This window comes from Salmo salar, chromosome ssa25 (genome assembly GCF_905237065.1).
Source record: "Salmo salar chromosome ssa25, Ssal_v3.1, whole genome shotgun sequence".
Classification (NCBI taxonomy): domain Eukaryota; kingdom Metazoa; phylum Chordata; class Actinopteri; order Salmoniformes; family Salmonidae; genus Salmo; species Salmo salar.
This window is the reverse complement of record NC_059466.1, coordinates 39,380,359-39,392,550: the sequence shown is the minus strand read 5'-3', so window position 1 is coordinate 39,392,550 and position 12,192 is coordinate 39,380,359. Positions and strand designations below refer to the sequence as shown.

The window sequence follows — 12,192 nt, the reverse complement described above, 5'->3', positions numbered from 1 at the left end:
AGTCTTCTTGGGTATGACGCTGAAAGCTTGGTACACCTGTATTTGGGGAGTTTTTCCCGTTCTTCTCTGCAGATCCTCTCAAGCTCTGTCAGTTTGGATGGGGAGCGTTGCTGCACAGCTATTTTCAGGTCTCTCCAGAGATGTTCAATCGGGTTCAAGTCCGGGCTCTGCCTGTGCCACTCAAGGACATTCAGAGATTTGTCCCGAAGCCAGTCCTGCATTGTCTTGCCTGTGTGCTTAGGGTCGTTGTCCTGTTGGAAGGTGAACCTTTGCCCCAGTCTGAGGTCCTGAGTGCTCTGGACGAGGTTTTCATCAAGGACCTCTCTGTTCTTTGTGCCGTTCATCTTTTCCTCGATCCTGACTAACACCCCCACAGCATGATGCTGCCACCACCATGCTTCACTGTAGGGATGGTGCCAGGTTTCCGACAGACATGACACTTTGCATTCAGGCCAAAGAGTTGAATATTGGTTTCATCAGACCAGAAAATCTTGATTCTAATGGTCTGAGAGTCTTTAGGTGCCTTTTGGCAAACTCCAAACGGGCTGTCATGTGCCTTTTACTGAGGAGTGGCTTCCGTCTGGCCACTCTACCGTGTGATTGGTGGAGTGCTGCAGAGATGGTTGTCCTTCTGGAAGGTTCTTCCATCTCCACAGAGGAACTCTAGAGCTCTGTCAGAGTGACCATCGGGTTCTTGGTCACCTCCCTGACCAAGGCCCTTCTCCCCCGATTGCTCAGTTTGGCCGTGCGGCCAGCTCTAGGAAGAGTGTTGGTGGTTCCAAACTTATTCCATTTAAGAATTATGAAGGCCACTGTGTTCTTGGGTACCTTCAATGCTGCAGAAATGTTTTGGTACCCTTCTCCAGATCTGTGCCTCGACACAATCCTGTCTCGTAGCTCTACGGACAATTCCTTCGACCTTATGGCTTGGTTTTTGCTCTGACATGCACTGTCAACTGTGGGACCTTATATAGACAGGTGTGTGCCTTTCCAAATCCTTTCCAATAAATTGACTTTAACACAGTTGGATCAAGTTGTAGAAACATCTCAAGGATGATCAATGGAAACAGGATGCACCTGAGCTCAATTTCGAGTCTCATACATAAGTATTCAGACCATTATCTAAGTAATGTATTACACCAAAAAGTACATGCTACATTTAGAATGCTTGGTCAGGACAGCAATATCGACCAATTCACACACCTATCAATATAATACGTTGCCAGCCCTACTGCCTCTGAACTGGCAGACTCACTAAACACAAATACTGCATTTGTAAATTATGTCTGAGTGTCCCTGTCTGTCCGTAAATAAAAAAATAAAAACGACAAGAAAATTGTACAGTCTAATTAAGGAATTTGATGTGTAGCATTTCCTTTTCCTTAAGTATGACAATTGAGTATTTTTTCCACCATTGTACTTAAGTACATTTTAAAACCAGATACTTTTTTTTAACTTTTACTGGGTGACTTTTGCTTTTATTTTCTATTAAGGTATCTTTACTTTTACTTAAGTATGACAATTGAGTACTTTTTCCACCACTGCACACACACCAACTCCCCCACATACACACAGACTTACAGATTCTCCGCTGAGCCTAGCGCCTCCGCCTCAGTGACATCACTAGCAGACTGGCTGAATTTGGTCTCTCGCTTGGTCCTCCCAAACAGACGCATCTTCAGGGTCTTCAGTTTAGACTTCCTCTTTCCTAGGGGACACAGGTCATGACAGCACGCATACAGCAGCATACCACCCTGCATCCCACTGCTGGCTTGCTTCTGAAGCTAAGCAAGGTTGGTCCTGGTCAGTCCCTGGATGGGAGACCAGATGCTGCTGGAAGTGGTGTTGGAGGGCCAGTAGGAGGCACTCTTTCCTCTGGTCTAAAAAGATATCCCAATGCCCCAGGGCAGTGATTGGCACTGCCCTGTGTAGGGTGCTGTCTTTCGGATGGGACGTTAAACGGGTGTCCTGACTCTCTGAGGTCATTAAAGATCCCATGGCACTTATCGCAAGAGTAGGGGTGTTAACCCCAGTGTCCTGGCTAAATTCCCAATCTGGCCCTCATACCATCATGGCCACCTAATCATCCCCAGTTTACAATTGGCTCATTCATCCCCCTCCTCTCCCCTGTAACTATTCCCCAGGTTGTTGCTGTAAATGAGAATGTGTTCTCAGTCAACTTACCTGGTAAAACAATACAGATGGGTCTTTCTATAAATAATAGGGTCAATGTGTGACACTAACCAGGTTTCCATCCAACCTTTTTATGTGAGTAAAGTAGCCTAAATCTTGAATAAACAAATGTAATGGAAACAGCACATATTTCTTTAAACTTTCCAAATGTCGACAAAACAAAATACACTATACAAGGTGGGATCTTTTTGTGCCGGTAAAATTAATTATGCGAGAAATGTTGGTGGAAATGCTTTTATGCGCAAATATTGATATCACAACCATCATATCAAAGTAGACTTGGAGTCCCGCGATGACATGGTGTGTGGTCCTCCCGCTACGACTCGTCGGGGAAGCATACAGTTTATTAGGCTACAGATGAAAGAACTGATGATGAACTCCCGCTACGACTCGTCGGGGAAGCATACAGTTTGTTAGGCTACAGATGAAAGAACTGATGATGAACTCCCACTACGACTCGTCGGGGAAGCATACAGTTTATTAGGCTACAGATGAAAGAACTGATGATGAACTCCCGCTACGACTCGTCGGGGAAGCATACAGTTTATCAGGCTACAGATGAAAGAACTGATGATGAACTCCCACTACGACTCGTCGGGGAAGCATACAGTTTATCAGGCTACAGATGAAAGAACTGATGATGAACTCCCACTACGACTCGTCGGGGAAGCATACAGTTTATCAGGCTACAGATGAAAGAACTGATGATGAACTCCCACTACGACTCGTCGGGGAAGCATACAGTTTATCAGGCTACAGATGAAAGAACTGATGATGAACTCCCGCTACGACTCATCGGGGAAGCATACAGTTTGTTAGGCTACAGATGAAAGAACTGATGATGAACTCCCACTACGACTCGTCGGGGAAGCATACAGTTTGTCAGGCTACAGATGAAAGAACTGATGATGAACTCCCACTACGACTCGTCGGGGAAGCATACAGTTTATCAGGCTACAGATGAAAGAACTGATGATGAACTCCCACTACGACTCGTCGGGGAAGCATACAGTTTATCAGGCTACAGATGAAAGAACTGATGATGAACTCCCACTACGACTCGTCGGGGAAGCATACAGTTTATCAGGCTACAGATGAAAGAACTGATGATGAACTCCCACTACGACTCGTCGGGGAAGCATACAGTTTATCAGGCTACAGATGAAAGAACTGATGATGAACACCCGCTACGACTCGTCGGGGAAGCATACAGTTTATCAGGCTACAGATGAAAGAACTGATGATGAACTCCCACTACGACTCGTCGGGGAAGCATACAGTTTATCAGGCTACAGATGAAAGAACTGATGATGAACATCGCAGGGAAGGGAAAGTACAAGGTGATACATTTAAATCTTAAAATGTGCCGATTTTATGAATATTGGATGGTTTATGCAGATTTTCGAATATTAGCATGAACGTCTTTCATTCATTGGATGGAAACCTGCCATTATCACTTTAAGAATAATGCATTTTTTGGGCCTTGCCAATGCATCGATATTCAAATGATTATTACATTCTGAAATATGTGAGAATAATGTGGACATTGCCTGACTAAATAGTTTGGATGCATGGCGATTTTTCTGTAGCCTATGTGGCCTACGCAGGTAGACATCATAAAGCAGTGAATAGCGGTAGCATTAATCTCACCATTTGAATCTCACTATCGCCGTTTCTATCATGAGAAAGTGACCAGTTCCCCTTTTTAATGGATAGATTTGTATGGAATGCCAAGTTGAAGCCAACATTAGCTGTCGTCCTAATAATAACCGCAAAATTGTTTTACCGCAAAAGAGTAGCGCAACACCCTTCAATTGAAGCGGCAGGAAACAAAATAGCTACCGCTATTCACTCTAACCCACACTAACCCACTCTAACACACTCTAACCCACACTAACCCACACTAACCCACACTAACCCACACTAACCCACACTAACCCACTCTAACCCACTCTAACACACACTAACCCACACTAACCCACAAACACACACTAACCCACACTAACCCACACTAACCCACTCTAACCCACACTAACCCACACTAACCCACACTAACCCACACTAACACACACTAACCCTCTCTAACCCTCTCTAACCCTCTCTAACCCTCTCTAACCCACGAATAGATGATTGACAGAGATAGATACACACTTAGTGTATACTAACTCAGCTTTTACATGGTCTCTAAACATCATGCACATTTTCCAGAGTGCCTCACCTCCTGTAAGGTCATCAAGGCTGCCCTCCCCATCTCCTGGGAAAGACTCCATCACTCCTTCCTTTCAACAGCTGCAGGAGGAATAAAGAGAGAGAAAGAAAGGGATGAATAGATAAAACAATAAAGCATAGATACAGACAGACCAACAAATGAAAGCAGATAGGGAGAGAAGCCAGCAGTCAGAGGAGAAAGAGAGATGCAGATCTGTTATATCTAACAGAATGTCCATTCTACCTGAACAGAACACGATCTCACACCCCACCTGAGCACAAAGGTAAGTAGCAGATAGACAAATGGAACACCAAGATATATTAAGTTACCGTACGCACGCACGTATGAACGCACACCCACTGTGGTCATTACAGCCATATAACCTGGCTCTGCCTTTGAAGTATTGAAGTCTACAATGTGAGCTGCTAGTTGATGGCCAGAGGCTGATAAGCCAGACAGCATGAGGCTGTGGAGCAACATGCAAAGTTCAGCCTGCTCCTGAGTCCCCTTTGAGACTTAGGTCAACTCAACTCATGAAGACTATGGGGCGGCAGGTAGCCTAGTGGTTAGAGCGTTGAGCCAGTAACCGAATGGTTGCTAGATTCAATCCCCAAGCTGACAAGGTAAAAATCTGTTGTTCTGCCCCTGAACTAGGCAGTTAACCCACTGTTCCCCGGTAGGCCATCATTGTAAATAAGAATTTGTTCTTTACTGACTTGCCTAGTTAAATAAAGGTAAAAAAAAGAAAGTCTAAAAACACTGTTGCATAGTCCTAGGAAATGTGTCACCCTTAATATCCTTTAGGGCAGGGGTCTTCAACCCTGTTCCCGGAGAGCTATTCTTCTGTAGGTTTTCTTTTCAACCCCAGTTGTAACTAACCTGATTCAGTTTATCAACCAGCTAATTATTAGAATCTGGTGCACTAGATTAGGGCTGCTTTAGGGAATAGGTTGCTATTCAAGACAGACTGGAAAACAGTGAACACCTCCACTGTAACAGCTGCTGCCTGCATACACTGTGTAAAATAGAGTTAGATTCAAATGTGGAACAACTAGCGATACAGGTGTAGGATCTTAATTTGACCAGTTTCTCAAAGCAGGAAAATAATCCTGCAACAACAGGAAATGTGAATTATTGTGTGTATTATAATTGTTTTACATTTTTTTAGGGGTTGATACATTTTTGGTTAGTGCAAATGAAGTCAAAATGAAATGTTAAAGTAGAAATTACTAACCTTTGTAAACCCTGAATACAGTACAAGTTTGCATTTCTGGGTGATCAAATGATGTAAGATCCTATATCCGTACCACAAGGCCCCTGAGAGAAATGGTGTCTAAAGACACCATGTAGCTCCTCAGAGTGCCATCTAATGAGCCAGAGGAAAGCGGCACCAGAAACAGGTAATAATCTGAAAGATTATTGACATTGCATAGCGATCCCTGTACAATTTCACAGCCCCATAATCCCACAACAACAGATTAATCACCCATTTCCAATGTACCAGGCCCAGCGACACAAAATTTAGCTGAGACACAGTGTATAAACAAGCACTGTGTTCACATATTGATCAAATAAGCACACAGACACACACAGAATATAGGCTAATTGCAGACACAGTATTTACACAAATGATGTTGTACATTCTGTACAGTGTACATATTGTTGCATGTCAATTAGACACAGTAATCCAAAATCAATATGCTGCGACAACATAGTCTTGAAGCCACTTTTCAGAAATAAGTGCTTTGTATAATACACCTCCATCTAAAGGTTTTATACTTAAAATAATGCTGTGTTGCTAAACCAATTCTGCCCAAGGACTAACATTCTGGGTTTACTAACCCAGTACTACCAGTCCCCTTACTGCACTGTAGCCATCCCTCCCTCCCACCATCCCTTGGGGCATTGTGTTCCCCTCTCAGCGGATTCTTTGTCCTTTCTTAAAAAAACTCAGGCTTCTGTCCTCCACATCTGCTTTATTTTTATTTAACTAGGCAAGTCAGTTAAGAACAAATTCTTATTTACAATGACGGCCTACTGGGGAACAGTGGGTTAACTGCCTTGTTTAGGGGCAGAACGACAGACTTTTACCTTGTCAGCTCGGGAATCGATCTAGCAACCTTTCGGATACTGGCCCAACGCTCTAACCACTAGGCTACCTGCCGCCCCAAGGGAGGGAGGGAGAGACTGACAATAAGGACATAGTGAAAGGAGAGAGGGAGAATAAAAGAGAGAGAGGGAGGGAGCGAGACAGTAAGAACAAAGAGAAATGCAGGGACAGAGAAGGTCAATCCATGCCGGGGTCAGCATATGCAAAAAGAGAGAAAATAGAGCAGAGTGGGGAGAGAAGGAAAGACAGAGAGAGAATGAGAGAGAGAGAGCAGACAGAGACTCTATTACATCAGTAACACACTGTGGCCCACTGCGCTAAGCTCCTTATGAAAGACTAACCTGATTTTAGGCCCAGAAACGAGGACAGATAGTAATACATACAGCTGCAGCTGGAAAGAGGACAGGCACTACTGCAGATGGAATCATTTACACATTATCACCACTAGGCCACATTGCACAGACACAGGCGCGTGTGTCGAAGAGGTGCGTTTGTGGGTGTGCGTTCATTTGTGCGTGCATGTGTGCACGCGTACGTTAACTTAATATATCTTGGTGTTCCATTTGACTATGTGCTATAAGTTGTAAACAGTGATTCATCCAGGTACATATGGAGAAGGAGTGTGTTCTTCACGACTAGGTCAAGGTAAAAGTCTTAGTGCCAATAAACCTTTGAGCTCAGGTGGAGTGTAAGATAGTTGGAAAGAGGACAGGCACTACTGCTGATGGACTCATTTACACATTACCACCACTAGACCACAATGCACTCAGACAAAGGGGGGTGTGTCGAAGAGGTGTTTGTGTGAGTGTGTGTATGGATATGGAGAGTTGTTGAAGGCGTTGTTAACTGTTAACAATGAGGCGCTTTCAGCTGAGTTTGAAGTTCACTGCTCTAGAATCATCAACACCTCATGCCCCACCTCATGCCCCACCTCATGTCCCACCTCATGTCCCACCTCATGCCCCACCTCATGCCCCACCTCATTTGCTAGGGGTTATTGATATAACTTCTACAGGTGCAGAAATGTAAATGAACAATGGAGCTTGTGGGAGATTTAACCGGCTGGAACTGGTGTTATAGCTGGGACAATAAATGGATGTGATGGGGATTTGCATGTCCATGCTCAGTCACTCAGAACTCCTGCATGTGTGATCTTTTGGACGTGATAAAACTGTTTGGTCTAGTGTGTCAGTTACTGTTACAGTAAGCACAGGCCATATTAGTGAGTGGCCAAGCCACTGTGTTGGGAGAAGAGGCAAGGCAAGGCGAGGCGAGGCGATGAGAGGAGATGCGAGGGAAGGAAAGGAGAGGAGAGGTATTCTATATTATTACCTAGCTATTCTCTGTTTCTGGATGGTTTCTGGATGGTTTGGTGAACAGCTTGGTCCAGAAATATAGCTTACACTACATCTGCGTCAGAGGAGGCTGGTGGGATGACCTATTGGAGGATGGGCTAATTATAATGGGTGAAATGGAATAAATGGAACGGTATCAAACACATTACACATATGGAAACTACGTTTGACTCCGTTCCATTTATTCCAATCCAGCCATAACAATGATCCCGTCCTCCTATAGCTCCTCCCCCCAGCCTCCTCTGATCTGCGTTGTCCAGAGTCATATGGTGAGTAAATCCCTCTCTGTTTCACTCTGCTCCCACCAGGATGAACTCTCAGCTGTGATATTTGGACCACTTCCAACATCCCAGACCCAGATCTATCATCGTCCATCACTCCGCAGTCTACTGTATCATGGTCCATCACTCCACAGTCTACTGTATCAAGGTCCATCACTCCACAGTCTACTGTATCATGGTCCATCACTCCACAGTCTACTGTATCATGGTCCATCACTCCACAGTCTACTGTATCAAGGTCCATCACTCCACAGTCTACTGTATCATGGTCCATCACTCCACAGTCTACTGTATCATGGTCCATCACTCCACAGTCTACTGTATCATCGTCCATCACTCCACAGTCTACTGTATCATTGTCCATCACTCCACAGTCTACTGTATCATCGTCCATCACTCCACAGTCTACTGTAACATCGTCCATCACTCCACAGTCTACTGTATCATCGTCCATCACTCCACAGTCTACTGTATCATGGTCCATCACTCCACAGTATCATGGTCCATCACTCCACAGTCTACTGTATCATGGTCCATCACTCCACAGTCTACTGTATCTGGTCCATCACTCCACAGTCTACTGTATCATGGTCCATCACTCCACAGTCTACTGTATCATCGTCCATCACTCCACAGTCTACTGTATCATCGTCCATCACTCCACAGTCTACTGTATCATGGTCCATCACTCCACAGTCTACTGTATCTGGTCCATCACTCCACAGTCTACTGTATCATGGTCCATCACTCCACAGTCTACTGTAACATCGTCCATCACTCCACAGTCTACTGTATCATCGTCCATCACTCCACAGTCTACTGTATCATGGTCCATCACTCCACAGTCTACTGTATCATGGTCCATCACTCCACAGTCTACTGTATCATGGTCCATCACTCCACAGTCTACTGTATCATGGTCCATCACTCCACAGTCTACTGTATCATCGTCCATCACTCCACAGTCTACTGTATCATGGTCCATCACTCCACAGTCTACTGTATCATGGTCCATCACTCCACAGTCTACTGTATCATGGTCCATCACTCCACAGTCTACTGTATCATGGTCCATCACTCCACAGTCTACTGTATCATGGTCCATCACTCCACAGTCTACTGTATCATGGTCCATCACTCCACAGTCTACTGTATCATGGTCCATCACTCCACAGTCTACTGTATCATGGTCCATCACTCCACAGTCTACTGTATCATCGTCCATCACTCCACAGTCTACTGTATCATCGTCCATCACTCCACAGTCTACTGTATCATGGTCCATCACTCCACAGTCTACTGTATCATCGTCCATCACTCCACAGTCTACTGTATCATCGTCCATCACTCCACAGTCTACTGTATCATCGTCCATCACTCCATAGTCTACTGAATCATGGTCCATCACTCCACAGTCTACTGTATCATCCCAATTAACTGATAATACTGGATCTGACATCCAGCAACATACTTTTCTAATCTCCATTTGATTTACTAAGCATTTAGGTGTATTGGCTGTCAGAAAGAAAATGAACTACACCATGGTGGGTGGAGTGGGCCACATCTTGGTAGTAGATCACGTGAATGAAGCAAATCTGCCATTGTGATCATAAATTACCTCCTATAGAATTACCTATTTTGCATCTCATCTAGGGCATATGTTACTGAGAGACTGTAGGCTACTGAGAGACTGTAGGCTACTGAGAGACTGTAGGCTACTGAGAGACTGTAGGCTACTGAGAGACGGTAGGCTACTGAGAGACGGTAGGCTACTGAGAGACTGTAGGCTACTGAGAGACTGTAGGCTACTGAGAGACTGTCGGCTACTGAGAGACTGTCGGCTACTGAGAGACTGTCGGCTACTGAGAGACTGTCGGCTACTGAGAGACTGTCGGCTACTGAGAGACTGTAGGCTACTGAGAGAATGTAGGCTGAGAGACTGTCAGCTACGGAGAGACTGTAGGTTACTGAGAGACTGTAGGTTACTGAGAGACTGTCGGCTACTGAGAGACTGTCGGCTACTGAGAGACTGTCGGCTACTGAGAGACTGTAGGCTACTGAGAGACGGTAGGCTACTGAGAGACGGTAGGCTACTGAGAGACGGTAGGCTACTGAGAGACGGTAGGCTACTGAGAGACTGTAGGCTACTGAGAGACTGTCGGCTACTGAGAGACTGTAGGCTACTGAGAGAATGTAGGCTGAGAGACTGTCAGCTACGGAGAGACTGTAGGTTACTGAGAGACTGTAGGTTACTGAGAGACTGTCGGCTACTGAGAGACTGTCGGCTACTGAGAGACTGTCGGCTACTGAGAGACTGTAGGCTACTGAGAGACGGTAGGCTACTGAGAGACGGTAGGCTACTGAGAGACGGTAGGCTACTGAGAGACGGTAGGCTACTGAGAGACTGTAGGCTACTGAGAGACTGTAGGCTACTGAGAGACGGTAGGCTACTGAGAGACGGTAGGCTACTGAGAGACGGTAGGCTACTGAGAGACTGTAGGCTACTGAGAGACTGTAGGTTACTGAGAGACTGTAGGCTACTGAGAGACTGTCGGCTACTGAGAGACGGTAGGCTACTGAGAGACTGTAGGCTACTGAGAGACTGTTGGCTACTGAGAGACTGTAGGCTACTGAGAGACGGTAGGCTACTGAGAGACGGTAGGCTACTGAGAGACGGTAGGCTACTGAGAGACTGTCGGCTACTGAGAGACTGTCGGCTACTGAGAGACTGTCGGTTACTGAGAGACTGTCGGTTACTGAGAGACCGTCGGCTACTGAGAGACCGTAGGCTACTGAGAGACCGTAGGCTACTGAGAGACCGTAGGCTACTGAGAGACCGTAGGCTACTGAGAGACCGTAGGCTACTGAGAGACTGTTGGTTACTGAGAGACTGTAGACTACTGAGAGACTGTTGGTTACTGAGAGACTGTAGGCTACTGAGAGACTGTAGACTACTGAGAGACTGTAGACTACTGAGAGACTGTAGACTACTGAGAGACTTTAGACTACTGAGAGACTGTCGGCTACAGAGAGACTGTCGGCTACTTCATATACAGAAAGAACATGATCCCCTATCCATTGACCTGTCGAGGAGCAGAGAAAATTAATGTAAACCGTCATTGCCCCTGCTCTCTCTCCCTGATCAAAGTCAACGATGACTCTCATCTGTCATTCAAAGATTTGCGGTATTTTCAGTGGGATGATATTCTCTTCATTGCAGAACCCAGATGAGGACCGCATATATCGAGATTAAGGCCGATTATAGATAGATTTTAATCCGATCCCTGCGGGAACTCATGCGGATATTTATTTAATTCAAACAAATGTTTTCTAATGAAGAGTCGAGCGTGAAACTACACCCCCCCCCCCCCCCTTCCCCCTCCCCAATATACACATATTAAATGAAGTAATGATATATGTTGGCTATGTACTACAAGTCTAACAGTCTTTATTGCTCATTTTACTTTGACATTTCTACGAGTTTTCATGAATGCAAATTGAGATCAATGTCTAGACTGTTCAGCTCCCCTTGCTGAAAGTCACCCATATGGTAGTGGTAAAGTCATGAAACCCGAGAAGGTCATTCTTCTGGGGATGACTATTCTGTAGTCTATATGAATAGGATGAATACATACAGTTTGTGACAAAGTACGTTTTTCTTTACAGAGTTAATGAATTGATATATTATGGCAACGAAACATGTTATAATACTTACTGTACCAACGTAGCTAATGTTGAAGGAGAATTATCCAAATGTCATATTATTCCGGAGCGTGGATGGGAGCTCACAGCTGTCAGTTCGTAACGTAGGCTACCTACACTTCGAGGATATGGAATATAGTACCGCTGTCGAGCTACCACTGCTGTCCTCTGTCGGAGGTTTACTATCATCCAGTCCTAACGCAAGGATTTTAACCCTTCCTCTACTGAAAAGATAACGTCTAATCAGAGCGTCGAGGACAAAAACATTTAATAAAGTGTGTTTTGTTCATTTATTAGGATCCCAAATGGCAGCAGCTAGTCTCACTTGGGTCCGACGTAACG

The 12,192-nt window shown here is 45.1% G+C and overlaps 1 protein-coding gene across 3 annotated transcripts in view; it reads right to left on the bottom strand.

The window, feature by feature from the left end:
• LOC123723803 (CRACD-like protein) overlaps positions 1-12,192 on the bottom strand; it is a 26,012-nt gene extending 13,820 nt beyond the window's left edge. The window contains exons 1-3 of one of the 3 annotated variants that reach the window (XM_014174407.2): positions 11,864-12,192; positions 4,412-4,482; positions 1,582-1,708 (exon numbers count right to left, since the gene is read on the bottom strand). In XM_014174407.2, coding sequence (XP_014029882.2) covers positions 1,582-1,708; positions 4,412-4,463 — 179 coding nt within the window. In that variant the 5' untranslated portion in view covers positions 4,464-4,482; positions 11,864-12,192. Of the gene's footprint in view, positions 1-1,581; positions 1,709-4,411; positions 4,483-4,645; positions 4,735-11,863 lie in introns of those variants that run through there. The other 2 variants (XM_014174404.2, XM_014174405.2) reach the window with 2 other exon arrangements.